General features: G+C 50.8%; 2 protein-coding genes and 1 pseudogene across 2 annotated transcripts in view; all 3 read left to right on the top strand.

Annotated features, from left to right (window-relative positions):
- The first annotated feature begins 1,087 nt into the window (after window positions 1–1,087).
- Window positions 1,088–6,453, top strand: LOC149352866 (uncharacterized). Its single transcript, XM_089577251.1, has 2 exons — window positions 1,088–3,769; window positions 5,758–6,453. Exons 1-2 carry the CDS (start codon window positions 1,088–1,090, stop codon window positions 6,451–6,453), a joined length of 3,378 nt encoding a protein of 1,125 aa, XP_089433377.1.
- Window positions 6,454–7,838: 1,385 nt separating this feature from the next.
- On the top strand, window positions 7,839–10,619 carry LOC149352865 (uncharacterized; annotated as a pseudogene).
- Window positions 10,620–14,640: 4,021 nt separating this feature from the next.
- Window positions 14,641–16,333, top strand: part of LOC149352863 (putative RNA-binding protein 18) — a 37,213-nt gene continuing 35,520 nt past the window's right edge. The window contains exon 1 of the mRNA XM_089582076.1: window positions 14,641–14,683. The gene's annotated coding sequence lies outside the window, so the exon portion shown is untranslated. The remainder of the gene's footprint in view (window positions 14,684–16,333) is intronic.

Here is a 16,333-nt window from a genome sequence, read left to right as displayed (position 1 = left end):
ATGCCCCTACTCTCCCTAGCCAGCATCGGGATTTGCACTGACGCCCTCCAAGCAACTCACCTACTACGGCGTGTCACTAGCAGTCCCATGCAGTCCCAGCCAGAGCATTTATCATGTCGCGGCTCAGATCTCGTATCCAGTTCAAGTTGAGTGGATCCCACGTGACCTCCTCAGTCACAAATCGAGACAGATTCAGCGACGCGGCTAGCGGCCTCTACCTCTTCTCCGCCTACACTCCTCAGCCTGCGTAATGCCAACCTCCTGTTGCCGGTAAATGAACACCTCCAGGTCCTACCCGTGCTGAGGAGATGGTGTAGGGTACGAGCTGGCATGTTCCTAACTCCTGCTTTCAATCGTAACTGGCCTCACTTTCGAGACTGGTTTGCGCCCGCCATGGATGCCCTGTGTGCTTCGCGACGAAGGAACGAACCTGACCACCTAATATGGGTGTAGAGTGCTTCGACGCTCAGCGATGGCATAGAGGCGCATCCTATCTGTGCTTGTACCATGCACAGCAGTGAACCAAGGTCCCGCACCTGGCGGCAATGAGCCTCTCAGTGTACAACAGAGTAACCTGTGTTGCGTGGCGTGAACATAAGTACACTACCCTCGGTCACTTCTGGACTTCGATCACTAGACCACTTGATCCCATGTATTTAATCCATTCCTTTAAGTCTGAGGCAAAAATCAGCGCATAAAAATGGCCTGCAGTAAAAATGACGATGATCATGACAAATAACAGTGCTAGTCCCCCAATCGGTCAACAACGAGAATAGCCGCGGCAGAAATCACGTCCACCAGCTCTTCATCGTTAGAATAAGACTGTCTGTGCAATTTTCAAGCGTCATCCCTTATATATTATTTTGCTTATTTCCACTCGGCATAAGCTGTCACATTTTGCTCGCTCGTACATGCTCATGATGTTTTGTGGCCGGCTGCCCCTCTGGTGGGGAAAAACGCGATAAAAATTAGGCTGACGCCGCTGTACAGCTAGAAAAAGAAGAAGGAAAAGGCGCCGGCAATATGTTGCCGCGCCAGTGGCTATCCAGCCGTACAGCTCGAGGCTTGACGTGAGTGCAGCGTCGCCATGTCGCCAGGCGGTCTTGTTCTGGCGCTGCTCTTGGCGCTGATGCCTTCCATTCGAACGAATTCCACCGAGCCGGACTACAACACGAGCACTGTCGCCAGCAGTTCCAGCGAAGCCGACATCGAAACGTACAACGTGGAACAGGAAAGCTCGTCCCCTTTTATGTCCGACATCGGCTCCGAAATCGTCTCCAGGCTCGCGAACCCTCCCTACGATGCCTCAGTACTCGAAGAGGCCGCGGCCAACCCCACTTACGATGCTGTCAAGGAGAACATCATCTACCATCAGCCAAGCGTTGGCAGCTTCACTACATTCCTCTGGGCCGTCATGGTGTTCTTCTGCCTCACCTCTCTTGGTAACACAGTGCACCGCGCCATCGCCTGCGGCACCGGCGAGTTCAGGCACCGGGTGACACCCTCTTACATGACGTTTTTTGTGTTCCTCCTCGTCGTGCTTGGCATACTTTTCGTGCTCATGACGCTTCTGCTGCTATGTCTCGTGAGCACCCGTGACAGCATGGCCGACAGCGCGACAGAGAAAGTACCTGCCGTACTGGCGTCCACATTCAACGGCCTTCGCGGTTTCGTCAATTTGACGGTGGCTCAGATTTCACTGAACAGGAGGACCGCGCGCATGCCGAAAGTGGAAAAGGTCTTGGGAGATGGGTTCGGCGAAGCATTCAAGTCTTTCGTATCAAGTAGTGCAACGGCAGATGTCAGAATTCCTCTCTACCATGGGGGTCAGGAATGCGCCAGTGACCAGCGCTACTTCGGAGGCATAGGAAACACACGAATCAACGGCCGGATGGGTGGCAAGTTCCAACCAATGGAGAATCTGTGCGCTCATGTCCGCCGAGATCAGGAGCAGCTTTTCGGGGATGTCTCGCGAGCGGTGGCGGCTGCGACACGTAGTGACCGCCAAAAAGTTTATGAAATTCTCAGTGACTACGCTTCCATGATGGATGAGAGTGACTGCAACGTTCTACCATCGCACAATAGCATCAACCAGCTTGAGAAAGACGTGCATGCATTCGAAGACAGCAAAGGTCCTTTCAAGTCTCTGGCATCATTCGTAGAGTCTGATCTTTACTGGATCGTCATCCTGCATATTTTGAGCTTATGTCTCCTCATCGTGGGTATGCTGATGGGCGTTTGCATACACAACAGCGAAACTGACCCGCATGAAAGAACTCGTTTGTCCCATTTGATAGGCTGCGAGCTCACCTTGACAGCGTACGCTTTCACTCTATTTGTCATCGTGGCCATATGGAAATCGATGTTCCTGCTCGTTGGAAGCACACTGGGGTATACTCACTTCTGTGAGCCCTACCTCACCAAAAATTACGTCATTTTGGACGATGCTTTGGAAAGGCTATGGCCAGCTAGCAACCGCAGCCATTTGTTGTCCAGAATAATGCCTTCTGAAGTAATGGAAAGCTGCCAAAATGACTCTGTTTCCATCCTTGATCTGGGTCCAAAACCTAGCCATGGCAGAACTTCTAATCGACAAGGTGTGTTCCTGCCTCACTTAAACTTGAAAAACGTGTTGCAAGAATTGTCGTCTCAACCCAGACGCGGCAACATAGAAAATTCGTTCTCGCGCTATGCTGATTTCTTCGCGAATGTTATGCAGTCTCCCCATAATTCGCTTTCAGCGCCAGCGAAATATCTCAATAGTAACCGAAGTGACAACGTAGATCTCGACGAGTGGTCCGGCCTCTGGCACAGTGATAAGGCCGCCATGCTGGACAAGACTGCCGTTGAAAGAGCCCTGCTCCCCATAATTCCCTCGTATTACAACCAATTTGTCAAGGGCCTCGTGAACACTGTCATGCAACCGAAAGGAAGCTCAGTCGCAGGGCGCTGCTCTCTCCTTCGCGCTCTCTTCACCTCCTTCATGGATGTTGTCTGCTACACCTACGTCCTCGAATTTGTCGCTTACTGGGCATCGCTGCTGTTGGCCATCTTACTTGCCATTATAACTATTCCGTTCTGTTTCATGTTGGCCAAGTACTTTTTTCGCTGTAAACGTCCCATTCGTGTACTCCGAAGAGCCAAAAGTGAACCGATCACCCCTTCCCACAGGGCCCGCAAAAGGCGCTCCCTCGAGAGTGAAGAAACTCCCCAGTACCAAAGAGACAGACAGCAGTACCAGGGCCATCCACTCGCCAGGCTTTTGCAGATGTATTCAAGCGCCGAGTTGCCGCCTGGAACATCGCGAAGAATTGTTGCCATGTCCACCAAGGGCACATCAATCATTCCCCCTTTCGGACCGCCCATGCAGCAGCTGTCTTCTTTTTCATCCCGGTTGACACAGACGCCCAGGAGGCTCCACGCCGTATCCTCCTCGACTAGCATTGTCACCAGCGGAGTGCCAATGATGGCCGGAATTCCTACGGCGAGCATGGGGGCGATGGTGGCTACGCCGTCGATGGTGCCCTCACTGCTACCTGGTCCTTTCGTCGGCGCAGCTCCAAGTCACGTGGCCAGCTCTTCCATGCACCGAGAAAGCTCGCTCACAATGTTACAGTCGGAGGGGCGGAGTCGTTTTACCGCAAGCATGGCATCGTCTTCCCACCAACTGCTGGCCCCCCAAGCTCGGATGCCGCTGATGTATGCGTCTCAAGCGGCTGTGGCTATGCCTGTGTCTCAGCCTGTCCTTGTGGCACCGCAGCCGATGCGCGTGAGTTCTCGTGCCCTATCCACACCGCACAGCCGAGGCTGTTAAGAGGAGAAGCACAGATACTGACTGCGACATGCAGTCGAATGTGTTGCATATGCGCCACATTCATCAGAGTAATGGTAAAAAACCCTCGCTTTAGCGCCGCACGCATAAACTAGAGTATGTGATTAGCTACCGTTGCAGAAAGCAAATCAAGAAAAGACTAATCCAGCTAACAATCTTCAGCAGAAAGCGGCCGCTACATTATTGCCAATACACTTGACCACGATAAGGCCTTTGGAGTTATTGAGAAAAAAAATGCGCAATAGATTGCAAGACATATTGCAAGACACACTGCATACTGCGCATTGTCACTTTCTAAGAATGGCGATCTCCTAGAGCAAAAAGTAATTTATTTTTGTTTTTATATACAATCAGAAGTCATCAGCCGGCTACACTTGTTGCACGGAAAACATATCATGGAAGCACAATAGAACGAGGACGAGGCAAGAGACAGGACAAACGATAACTTACAACTAAGCTTTTATTGCGGACCCGGAGCATATATATCCACACATATGAATCAGCACAAGATAAGAAGAATGTACAGAAAACAGATGAAACGCTGCCACATGCCGTATACGCTGCGAAATCAAGCTCTTCCCTTGGCAGTCCAAAGACGGCCTACTGACGCATTCATCACATGCCCGTGCTATCTCGGTAGCTTCCACGATTTTCCTAGTCAGGCCGTTGCAGCGGCGGTACAAAACGATCGTCTTTACGTGCAGAGCGCGGCAAGGTGGTTCTGGGTCACATTTCTTTACAATGGGCTGCCAGTTGGCCGTCTGTAGCAATGTTACAGGTGCGGGCTGGGCAGTTTTATTGTTATTTCTTCTTTCTTGCCCATTCTACTCTTTGGAGGAATGTCACAGACATTTATGTTATGCTCTTGCAGACGCACCTCTTATGCTTGCAGATGCACCTCTTATGCACCTCTTATGTTATGCTCTTGCATCTGCCGTGCATCTGCATGTGCGTATGCAAGAGCACAACGTAAAAGTCTAAGATTGCTACAGACGGCCAACTGGCTGCTCATTGTAAAATGCGACGAACAACCTCCTTGACGTCCTGTGTAAGAAAATACTATCGTTTTGTATCGCCGCCGCAACGGCTTGACTTGGGAAATCGTGCAAGCTACTGCGATAGCACGAGCAGGTGATAAATGCGTCAGTAGGCCGTCTGTGGACTGTCAAGGGAAGAGCTTGATTTCATGGCGTATACGGTACGTGGCAGTGTCTCACCCGTTTTCTGCACGCTCTGCTTTCCTTTTGCAATATTCATATGTGTATTTGTATGATCCGGATCCACAATAAAAGCTTAGGTGAAAATTAGTACTCGTCCTGTCATCTTCCTCGTCCTGTCGTGCTTCCGCGCTATGTTTTCCGTGTAACGATAACTACCAGCATGCCCAAATCTATTCACTTCTGAGACGCTTTACTTGACTTGACCAGTTCGCGTCGGAAGCGTATAGCACACATGTAGTCAATTCGGGCGATGCAAGCATTGTTGTAAAACACTGCAGCATTCATTCGCTATTTTTCATGACACAAGTTGTCGCTGTTTACCATGTGCAGCTGGCTGATGCCGCCCACGCTGCCCGCTGGCTCAGGCGGCTAACTGAAACGCTTCAGAAATGGCGTTTCAGTGTTGTGTGTCGTCCAGCCAAAGTTCCTTTCAGTGCCTGTTTCAATTTCTTCTCCAAAGTCCTGCAGTTTTTATTCCAGTGCTGCAACTCTTCAGCCGTGCGCAACAGCCTTCGAGCAGTTAGTTAGTCTGCGCGCAGGTAACAATATATCGGTCTTCAAATTTCAAACGACTATCTGAAAATAAAAATGATGTCTTGAGAAGATGAAGAGTTTCAGAGCTAGTATGATTAATGAGCTATGTCGGCACGACTGACAGGAATACATGTCCTCCTTCAATGTAATTTGGTGGGTCTTCTCTTGCAGGCGGTATGCGTACCTGTCCAATCAAGCGCTCCCTCGGCCAGGATGTTGCAACAGACAACCGTAGTGGCGAGCGCAAGTCAGTTGAACTTGGCCGCGCCGCCTCCGCAGCCGGCGGTCGTCGGCGTGGTGGCGACCAGCTCTTCCCTGCCGCCCACCACGGTCTATCCCCAGGCCTACCAAGCCGCCTCGCAGGCTCTGCCAGCCCAAGTCGCGGTGGCTCCCGCACTGGCGGCACCCATGCATGTGGCAACTGTGCGCAGAACCGCTTCCGTGCACAGGGTTTCCTCATCCAGCGGCTTCCAGACAATGAGGGGACTTGTCGCGCCACCCAGCACCGTCATTCCGGCGCGGGTCGCGGTTGCTCCCGCACTGGCGACACCCATGCATACGACACCTGTGCGCAGAACCACGTCCGTGCACAGGACTTCCTCATCCAGCGGCTTCCAGACAATGAGGGGACTTGTCGCGCCAACCAGCACCGTCGTGCCCGCCAGCACCGTCGTGCACGCCAGGAGCGTGATGCCCGTTGGGGGGGTCGTGCCTGTCAGAAGCGTCATGCCCGTTGGGGGCGTCGTGCCTGTCAGAAGCGTCGTGCCCGCCAGAAGTGTAGTGCATCCTGGACGGGCCGTGCACGTTTACCCCCAGAGGACGTTGTCAGCGCACTCGATAGGGACTCACGTACGTCACCACCCCTAACACGGTGCGGCTCACGCTGTCCGTTGGACGGAGAGACCACTGTCCATAAAAAAAAAAAAGTCGTGCATCCTGATGCCTAATGACGAGGCAGGAGCGCCTCGTGGAATCAAATGGCATCAGAAGGAACCTGGCCGCCTCATAAGAGTGCCGTTTCGTATAGCTGCCGGCCTACGCTGGGGCGCAGTCGGCGGAACAGCAGCCGTGGCCAGCTCATCGGGAGTTTATCCGCCCTTGCAGGCCACCACTGGTGAGGGTTACGGTCACCTTGCGGCAATAAAGTTGCCGGAAACCGCGCTCGTGCGAGCTGCATTGGTGCAGCCTCTTGTGTCGTCCGACTTCGGTACTTTCTGCCGTGCAAATGTTATTTATCGATGCCATATAGACACGACAAAAATACATGCCCTGCGAATGCATGTCAGTCGATGATATTAAAGCTCTTTCGGAGAGTTAGAGATACTGCATTAAAATTTAGCCGCTCTATTTCTGTATTCCTGCGAATGAGAGTGCCTTGAAATTTTCACTATCAGTGGGCACATTTGCCATTCATTTTTTGGTTGAGCCAGTGCACGTGGCTGCGACACCTGAACGACAGCCCCCAGCCGTGATGTCGCATGTTCCGGCGCGCCGCAGCAACCTGCATCAGCTGCGTCAGCGCATCTTTCCACACAGTGGAAGGGCGGGTAGTATCGTACGTCGCTTGGTACTATCACTGGCGTCTCGTTCGAATCCATCTCACGTAGTTATGACCAGAGAAGCTGGATACCGAGATCAAAGCTGTAGCAATAGTGCGTTCGGCAGACACGCGCTGTCACTCCTTTCCAAAGGATATGAAGCGCTGAAGGATATGGATATGTGAAGCGGAGCCTGACTTCACGACCAACATGTAGTGCACCCGGCCAATTCTTTAACAGTACCGCGCGAGCGTCGGCCAAACTGCTTGCCAGCGCCTTATCGCTGCACGGAGCGGTGAAGCCAGCGAGAATAACCGCGTGCTCACAAGTTTTGCTACACAGCGATTGCCGTCTGCTGGCTCTTCCCACTATCGCTACACAACCCCGGCCGCGTTCTTCCCCTCACCCCCGGTTGGTGACAGCGGCGTCACGGGAAAGAAAAAGAGCAGCGAACGACAGGGTGGTCAAATCTTTGATAAAGTTCGATAAAGGTATGTCGGTAGCTTTTACCTAGCCGCAAAACTCATTACGCTGGCACATTCGGTGACAAACCGGCTACGGTTGTGTATAAATTGCAGTCGCCCAGTCGAAATTGCACTAGCTGTCTAGGAGCAAGAATTCCCCACGCATCCCGGAAGAAACGCGGCTGCGTGTTGTAGCACTGGCGACAGCGGAGAAATCTCGAAGGGAGATAGCTAGTGAGTTGGAGTGAGGATGGCAACAGTTAACAGGATCATTCAGGCCTTTCGTGATGAAGGTCGCATTGGGGACGCGGCCAAGACAACCCCAGAGAAAGATATGGCCATCGTTGCTGTAGCTGCTGCGGATCCCTTCATTACTGCGGGCCAAATAAAGGGAATTGTCGGCTTGGACACAAGTGACGAGATTGTGCGAAAATGGCTCCGTGAAGCAGGCCTCACGAACAGGTGCGCGGCCCAAAAGCCATTGCTTTCGGCCGCCAGCAAAGCAGAAAGGCTGCAGTTTGCGCGCGAGCATCTCCAGTGAACAGTGGACAACTGGGGTCAAGTCTCATTCACCGACGAGTCGACATTCCGTACCCAGCGGGACCAAAGGCAAAGTGTCTATCGTCCAGCTTGCCCAAGGTATGCAGTGCACGGTTTGCGTGTGATTGTAAAGGATGCCCACGGTGGACTTTCCGCTCAGTTTCATGTTACTCACAAATGCGCAAAAATGCTTACTGCCTTCGCAAGAAATTAACTGAGCAGCTTTTTTTCTTCTGCGTAGCCCCTAAGTTCTGACTTGAAATTGCACCGAGAATGTGGTATTATTCCCATATATTAACACCAACCAGCTGTTTTTACTTTCGTATAGGTATGACCCTTACTGTACACAGGCCGTGAAAGGAAGTGGCCGCAGGAGTGTTAATGTCGTGAACAAGGAAGGACTCGGGCTCATCTATCTGATTCCCGGACGTTTCTGTTCGGACGCATATATTGAAATAATTGAGCACAAGCCCCTTCCCCACGTGTTTGACGGCCCTTTCAGGGACGGTTTTTTTATCTTGAACATGACCTTTCCCCTACTCATACTTCCCGATCTGTGAAGGCTTACCTAGAGGAAGTCGGCGTCATGACGCTACAATTGCCGCCCCAGGGAGCCGACCTCAACATTTGAGAATTGCGTTGCAAAAGTACTTGATGCAGGGCTTGTTGGTTCATGTTACAATTCATGTGTGTGTACCTTTTTTGCGCCGTTAAAAATATTGCAATTGAGAATCTTTGGGGAGTAATGAAGAGCAACCTCTCAAGAATGGGTCTGCACCTTGCGACTCCCGACGAATTCTGGGAAGTCGTCAAAGGGGATGGAAATTGTTCAAAGCCGACATAGACCCCGTGCCTGCTCTATGTGACTCACTACCCTAACGCATGGCTGGAGCTGCTGAGTCTGATGGACATTTCCTGGCTTAATGACTGCGTACTGAGGGCGCGCTGAAGTGCACGCAAGCGTCATCGCATGCAAGGTGTAGAAAGTGCCTCAATAAACAGTTCCTGCCTGCACCATCATCCAGCGAGGCGCCTTCTTTTTCGTTAAACGAAGAATTTGCCTTGTTTTGCTTGTTCTATTAATTTTTTTTCCAGCGTATGCACAGTCGTGAAATAATATTGTCAGTGGACAACGAAGAAGACAGTGCTATGCTCGTGCAATGAGCGCGAAGAGGACGAAGTGTGATCTGTGCGCCGTTGGCCGGTAGTGGTTCGATTGAGCTGCTGTGAGCTGCTGTCAGCATCCCTCAGTGACTACTCCTTGTGTGCCTACATTTACGTAACATCTCTTGGTGGAGTCGCGGGGTACGAGCCGCCATGCCGTTGACCCGACGAGCCGACGAGCCGATCCGTCGAGATAGCTACCGACGCGCCTGCCACGCCAACTGTCGTCCTAGCCCACCCTCGAGACCCGGGCACATTCTGCGGTACCGATGGCGTGGACGTCGAAGACTGACTCTCGCTGTACGAGCGTGTGAGCACACACAACAGGTGGGACCCCACCATGAAGTTGGCCAACGTCATTTTCTACTTGACGGGCACTGCAAGGGTCTGGTTCGAGACACACGAGGAAGAACTGACCAGTTGGGACCTGTGCAAGCAGAAGCTTACCGAATTGTTCGGTAAGCCATTCGGACGTCAGCTGGCTGCGAAGAAGGAGCTCGCATGCCACGCACAATCGTCAACAGAGTCATATGTGTCTTATATTCAGGACATTTTAGCCCTCTGCATGAAAGTTGATTCCGCCATGTCAGAGAGTGACAAAGTCGGTCACGTTCTCAAGGGAATTGCAGACGACGCCTTCAACTTGCTGGTGTACAAGGACTGTGGAACGGTTGACGCCATCTTAAAAGAATGCCGCCGGTTTGAACAAGCGAAAAGTCGCCGTATTCAGTTCACGCGGTTGCCGAACACGGCGGCAACGTCGTCCTGCGTTGACTCATCCCAACCGTGCTCCCTGCCAACATCCGACAGCCTGACACGACTTGTGCGCCGAGAACTAGAGGCAGTGTCTCCCACAATTTCCCAATTATCGGTACCGGACAGTGCCCCTGCAGTATCCCTTATACAGGCTGTTGTCCGACAAGAATGCGCCAATCTCGGGATCCGACCTGTATGCTCCATTAGTAGCCCAGATGCTCGTCATGTGTCTCCCGTGCTCGGTGCCCGACATCCGTACCACACTCGCCGCAGCCGCAACCCGGATGAGTGGACAACACCTGACGACAGGCCCATCTGTTTTAACTGCTCCCGAGTTGGTCACATCTCCCGACACTGCCGAAGCCGTCCGTCATCGACCTACCGCCGCTATCCTGATTCTTTCTATCCCCGCCGCTCGTCGTCGCCCCATGAACCACAGCTCGCAAGCTCCGACGCTCAGGCCCCTCCAACTAACCGCTCGTCGTCTCCTTACCGTCGTCGATCTCCGTCGCCCCAAACTCGCCGCCCATCATCTCCTGGCCCGTATGCTCGATCCCGTTCGGAAAACTGATGGCTGCAGCGTCTGGAGGTGATGCTGCTCCGGCGACCGACCTTGGAAATCCTCCTTTGACTCTACATGCCCGACGGAATATACTTAGCGTCGACGTGGACGGGATCCCTGTTACCGCTCTCATCGACACGGGAGCGCACGTCTCCGTTATGAATGCCTGTCTACGCCGTCGCCTAAGGAAAGTGCTCAGTCCTGCCCACTCCGCTGTTGTTCGTGTCGCCGATGGCGGTACTTCCGCTGTCGTTGGAATGTGCACAGCCCGTGTGTCAATCGCCGGCCGCCATACTTCGGTTCTCTTCACTGTCCTCGAACACTGCCCACATGACCTCATACTTGGCCTTGACTTTCTTTCCGAACATTCTGCCCTCATTGATTGCGCCACAAGTGTCGTTCAGCTCGCCCTACCTTTTAACGAGGAGCCACCGGCTCCAGTTGTTCATCGCCTATGTACCGTGGATTTTGTCCGCCTGAACCCCGAAGCCGTCACTTACGCATCATTCTCTTCCATCCCACCAGTTCCCGATGGCCAATAAATCGTTACTCCAGCCCTTGATGTGCCTCTCACACGGAGTGTTGCCCTCGCACATACAGTGGTCACTATGTTTGCCAATCGAGTGTCCCTCCCGATCCTCAACTTTTCATCGCACGTTCAGCCGCTTCCCCAAGGCATGTCGCTCGCCACGCTGTGCCCTGCTTCCGACTGCGTTGTGTCAGCTGTCACCGGCTGTGTACCTCCCTCGCCGAAATGCCCCGAGTCCGACGTCCCACCATCTGACCAATACGCAAAAATGATTGCCCCTGACCTCTTACCAGCACAAACTCACGACCTCAGGTGTCTTCTTTCCTCATTTCACGACATCTTTGACTTCGACAACCGCCCTTTGGCTCGGACCTCTGTGGTTACGCATCGCATTAACACCTGTGACGCCGCTCCTATCCACAGACGTCCGTATAGGGTCTCCAGTACAGAACGGAACATCATTCAGCAGGAGGTGGACAAAATGCTTACCAAAGACATTATAGAGCCCTCGTCGAGTCCTTGGGCCTCACCAGTTGTCCTAGTTAAAAAGAAAGACGGGAGCTGGCGCTTTTGCGTTGATTACCGGCACCTTAACCGCATCACGAAAAAGGACGTGTATCCTCTCCCCAGAATTGACGACGCTTTGGATTGCCTTCACGGAGCCAAATTTTTCTCTTCCATCGACCTTCGATCCGGCTATCGATCCGCCGTTGGCCGGTAGTGGTTCGATTGAGCTGCTGTGAGCTGCTGTCAGCATCCCTCAGTGACTACTTCTTGTGTGCCTACATTTACGTAACAATATATTGGCCAAAAAATGCAGTCTAGCTTCACTTCTCTCTGCTATATCGGTTCGGCCAAGAATTTGCTCACTCAACAACCATGGCAGGGGCTGTGTGGCAGGTGGTAGGTGACGGTGAATTTTTTATTTATTTATTTATTTATTTATTTATTTATTTATGGTGTAGAAGAGCCTTGACTGGTCGCGAGAGGTTGCTCGGGAACAGCAACCTCGGTCGCGCAAGCCACACAGGTGTCAACACCCAGCTGCCATCGCAGTGGCGCATGGTTTAACCGCTGCCCCACTGCGCCAGGAGGGGTATGAGGGCTCCCAGGAGGTCTATGAATGTTAAGTAGAGAACGACCAGTTCCGGATATATGGCATTAATACATTAACGCTGCCGCGTCATACCCTTCAGGCAGAGCTTAAGTGCCCCCCCCCCCCCCCCCAATTTTTTAGTTTCGGTCAAACGTTAGTACATTAATTATTATGATGTACTGTTTTCTCGCGATAGTGAAACGTTACAATAAACTTTGGAATAACGTTTTTCTGACCTTAATTAAACATTTAAATAACATGTGTGCAACTTTCGCTAAAATAGCAAAGCAAACCTGCACGACCAGACCCGCCAAATGTGATCCGCCACAACTCGAATCAACATTCTACAAGGAACATGAGTCAACAAGAGCGACCAGCATTACAATGCGCCACAACTAAGCTCGCCTTTTACCGGACAGCAGGATGCCATAAGTGACATTGGACGCAAGTAACATGTAAAGTTTTCTAATGAAATTTCCTAACGAAAAATGACCCACCCCCGTGAGCGAGAGATCTCAGAGAGAAGAAAGCGAAGCGCAGCTTGCGCGTTCAAGGCGGCAGCGGACGTGGCCGGGCTGGAGAAGTTCGCAGTGGCCACGCATCTGTAACGGCCGTGCCGAGGACAGAAGAGGACGACCATTACGAAGTGGCCCTGTTGTTATGCAGTGAAGTATGTCATGCGTATAGTGTTCCGTATGTTAGTCATATGTTTTATAGGTCTCGTGCGCTGTTGTTTCAGCCTTACATGTGGCGCCGCGTGGCAGACGCGCGGCAAAAATGCGGTTATTTGGATCCGACGCTGCCGATACCGCCGACGTTGTGCCGTTATAACATCATGGGTCTCTGCAGGAACAAACCGAAAACGCGTAGTAAAACAATGCAACTCTGTTTACTGTTGCGTTTCTGGTTGTCGTAACACCTACATTAATACTGCCGGAAAGCTGCCGAAGACCAAGCGATCAAGCACGAGAGCGAAACTTGACAGCGCTGGCCCACAGTAGTACGACGTAAATATGTCAGGTAAACAGGCCAGCGTTTTGTGCATAAAGTTTAGTTGCTATTTCTACGAGCGTGTGTTTAAATCTACATTACCATAAGTGAATGTAGATCTAAGTACACGTTTCAGCCCGGAACGGAGCCTGTGGCAACCACGGTGCGCAACTCGCATACAGACTTAGCTTGGAGAAGCATTATTGACCTTAAAAAAAACTTTATTTATCTAAAAGATCAATGTGGTGGGATGAGTGGTCCCCTAACGGAGGACAACCTCTCCACAAGCTTGGCCTGCGTGTTCTTTTACGGCTCACTCAGGAGCCTAAGAAGGTCTTTTGGAGGTGGATTTTCCTCACAGTCCCATAGGATGTGCTCTTATGTTGCTATGTGGCCACAATTTAAGCAGTTGGGATCGATGGGAATGTAAGCAAAGTCCTGGGGATGTTTCAAAAAAGATCGGTGTGTCCAATTCACAACACTTTGCTATTCAAAATGGTCGCCGTGACAGCGCGCGACACTATACAGATTTTACCCCTAAAACTGTCAGCTCTGGGCCAAGCAACTATATTGTAATCAGCTATAGTCTTCTTCACGTCTAGATCACAGAAAATGTAAACTAGACCGCGAATATTTTCCATGTGGGCACAGCAAGTTTTTTTCTCTTGGGCCTGTAAAATTCCCGAGGAAAATTCACCATTATTTGACCAATATGACCAATATCCTTGTTAAAGCATATGAAAATCCCTCAGGACTTCCTACGGACATCCCTTGGACACAGAAAGCGCGGCCAAAACATGTCAGGAATGTCCGCGGGAGTTTCCCGCGCTTTCTGTGGATATCCGCATGTATTTCAAGGCTTCAAGACCACCCGGCAGAATATCCCTTATGGCTTAAAATTCATGGATTACTCTTTCTGGTTCCGGGTAGTTAACCCTTGCGTGAAAAACGAACTGCCGGATGATTTCAAGCGACATGCACAGATTTAGACTCGTCGTCGAGTTAAAGTTCCACATTTACCGCCAGTGCCCGGTAAGCGCTGTCGTCGAACCTCCTTTGTTTTGTCTTTGGATATTTTAGGTTTTCCTGCGTCAAACGCTCTTAGCGACCATTCTCAAAATTGCGTGCCGTCAACTCTATGCCGCCAACACAAAGGTGCGCCCAGGCATAGATGATGACAGTCTGAGTGGTCCGAGTATGCTTGTATCAACTTTAAATTCGCCGCGTTTTACACTTTACACCATGCAGCTGGCTGAGAAACATTGGTTTAAAAAAGTATATAAAAGCCAAAAACATTTGACGAATTTTTGAAAAATAAACACCGTTTTTCCCCGTCTACTCAAGAGTGGTGCGTTTCCTTTTTGACCTCGTTTGGCGAGTTCATAGCGCAATGTATTGGCAACTCTGGAACATTAGTTCGCGCCAGTTCCGTTTCCGTCTGTGCGACGCTGTTATATTACAAGCGTTTGCGCGTAAGGCTAAATGGAGGAAGACGATCCTCATGTCACGTGACTTTTAATGACGTCATTTCAAAATGGCGTTTGTTTAGGTACATTTCTGGGTACTTTTTGTTGCAAAATTAGGTAAAAATGGCGTCGCAAAATTTTGAAACGTCCCTAGCCATAGTTTCTAGGTCGCTGGAGTCTTTACGGTTGCTACGGTGACCATCGCTGTCATCGCCGACGCCACGGTGGTTTGTTGACATGGCTGCGATGGCTGTTTACCGCGCGGTGCATTGACGTGTGGAGTAAGTGCTGCCGTGAAAGTCATCAAAGGTTGGTGCAATGGCGAGTAATATTGACCGCGCTAACGTCCGGACTTGTGCCCCAGTGCCCTAGTGTTGTCTTTATTATGCAAGTTTGCAGTGCGACCTGTTCCAGCCGTGGTATGATATCGGAAGCCCCTAGAGACGTTTTGCAAGGCGGTGCTTGACTGAATTTGAGGTCACTTCAGTTCTCTTCGGCACCTTTCGGTATTGTATCTCGTGTTTGAACATTGCCTCCTCTAGAAGGAGGCAATGGTTTGAAGCATTGGATGAGTGTCGAAAATTATGTTTCCTTGTGTTGCGCGTAACTGATTCTGACCTGTACGTACTGATAGGATGAGCTCGTATGCATAAAAATGGTGGATACTGCGCGCCATTTGGCAGTTGCGGTACATATAAACTATGTTCCTGGAGTCCTGCATGTATGCCCACCGGCGACAAGCTATGCTAAAAAAAAATTAAAATGCGGAAGGAAGGCGGACTGGACGTACTACACGCTAGCCTTTGAAAGGACAACACATCTTCCGTCTTAATGTTTAATATGCCTGCAGTGTCTACCCACCAACTAGCCAAGCTGTAATGGATTACTTCGCGTTGACACCCATGTTGCGCAAAGCACACGGTAGGCCACAGCTGCTTTGTACGACGCCGTAACGTTGCCCACGGAGAGACTTAACGCGACGCATCGTGCCACATGAACTATGATCCGTTCGCCTCTTTCTTCGCTGATAGGCATTTAGCGAATGTCGTAGTATGGTCACACCACCGAACCTTTGAATATGTAGAAAGCTGCTTTTCTTTTATCTATTTGGTGAAGTGTTTTTATACTCATTAAGTAGAACGTGTGGTTCTTGGTGTATTTCTTGTAACGTTCAGCATTGGAATAAAGCCAGACAAGGCCGAAACTTGTTTTGCTTGCTCTGTCATTTCTGTAATGGTTTGTGATGAAGTGGGAGGCTTGGCTTAGGCTTTCAGCATCCGCGTAGCTAGTGTGGCCCTTGGGTTTGTTTGGGAACGATGTTGGGTTATTGAGGGGTAAGTAAAACACAACACAGAGAGAAACGTAAACACTCGGGATGATCAGTTTCTTGCACTTTCTGTGTGTTACATTTTCTGAGCTTCAATTTCTAGACGCCATGAATGCATTCCAAATTTCACAGCTAGCTGTTTTTTCTGCTGCACCAGTTAGTGAAAACACAGACTGATGGGCAAGTTGGTATGACATAATAAGGCAAAAACAGCACACCTGCATAAGGAAGACGCTGCGTTTTGTCTCATCTTCCTTTATCCTTGTGCAGGTGCACTGTTTTAGCCTTATTAGTAAAAGTATGTTGTACGTACAG

Source organism: Amblyomma mixtum, chromosome 3 (genome assembly GCF_055824585.1).
Source record: "Amblyomma mixtum isolate Tamu chromosome 3, ASM5582458v1, whole genome shotgun sequence".
NCBI lineage: Eukaryota > Metazoa > Arthropoda > Arachnida > Ixodida > Ixodidae > Amblyomma > Amblyomma mixtum.
This window is presented reverse-complemented; position numbering and strand designations above follow the sequence as displayed.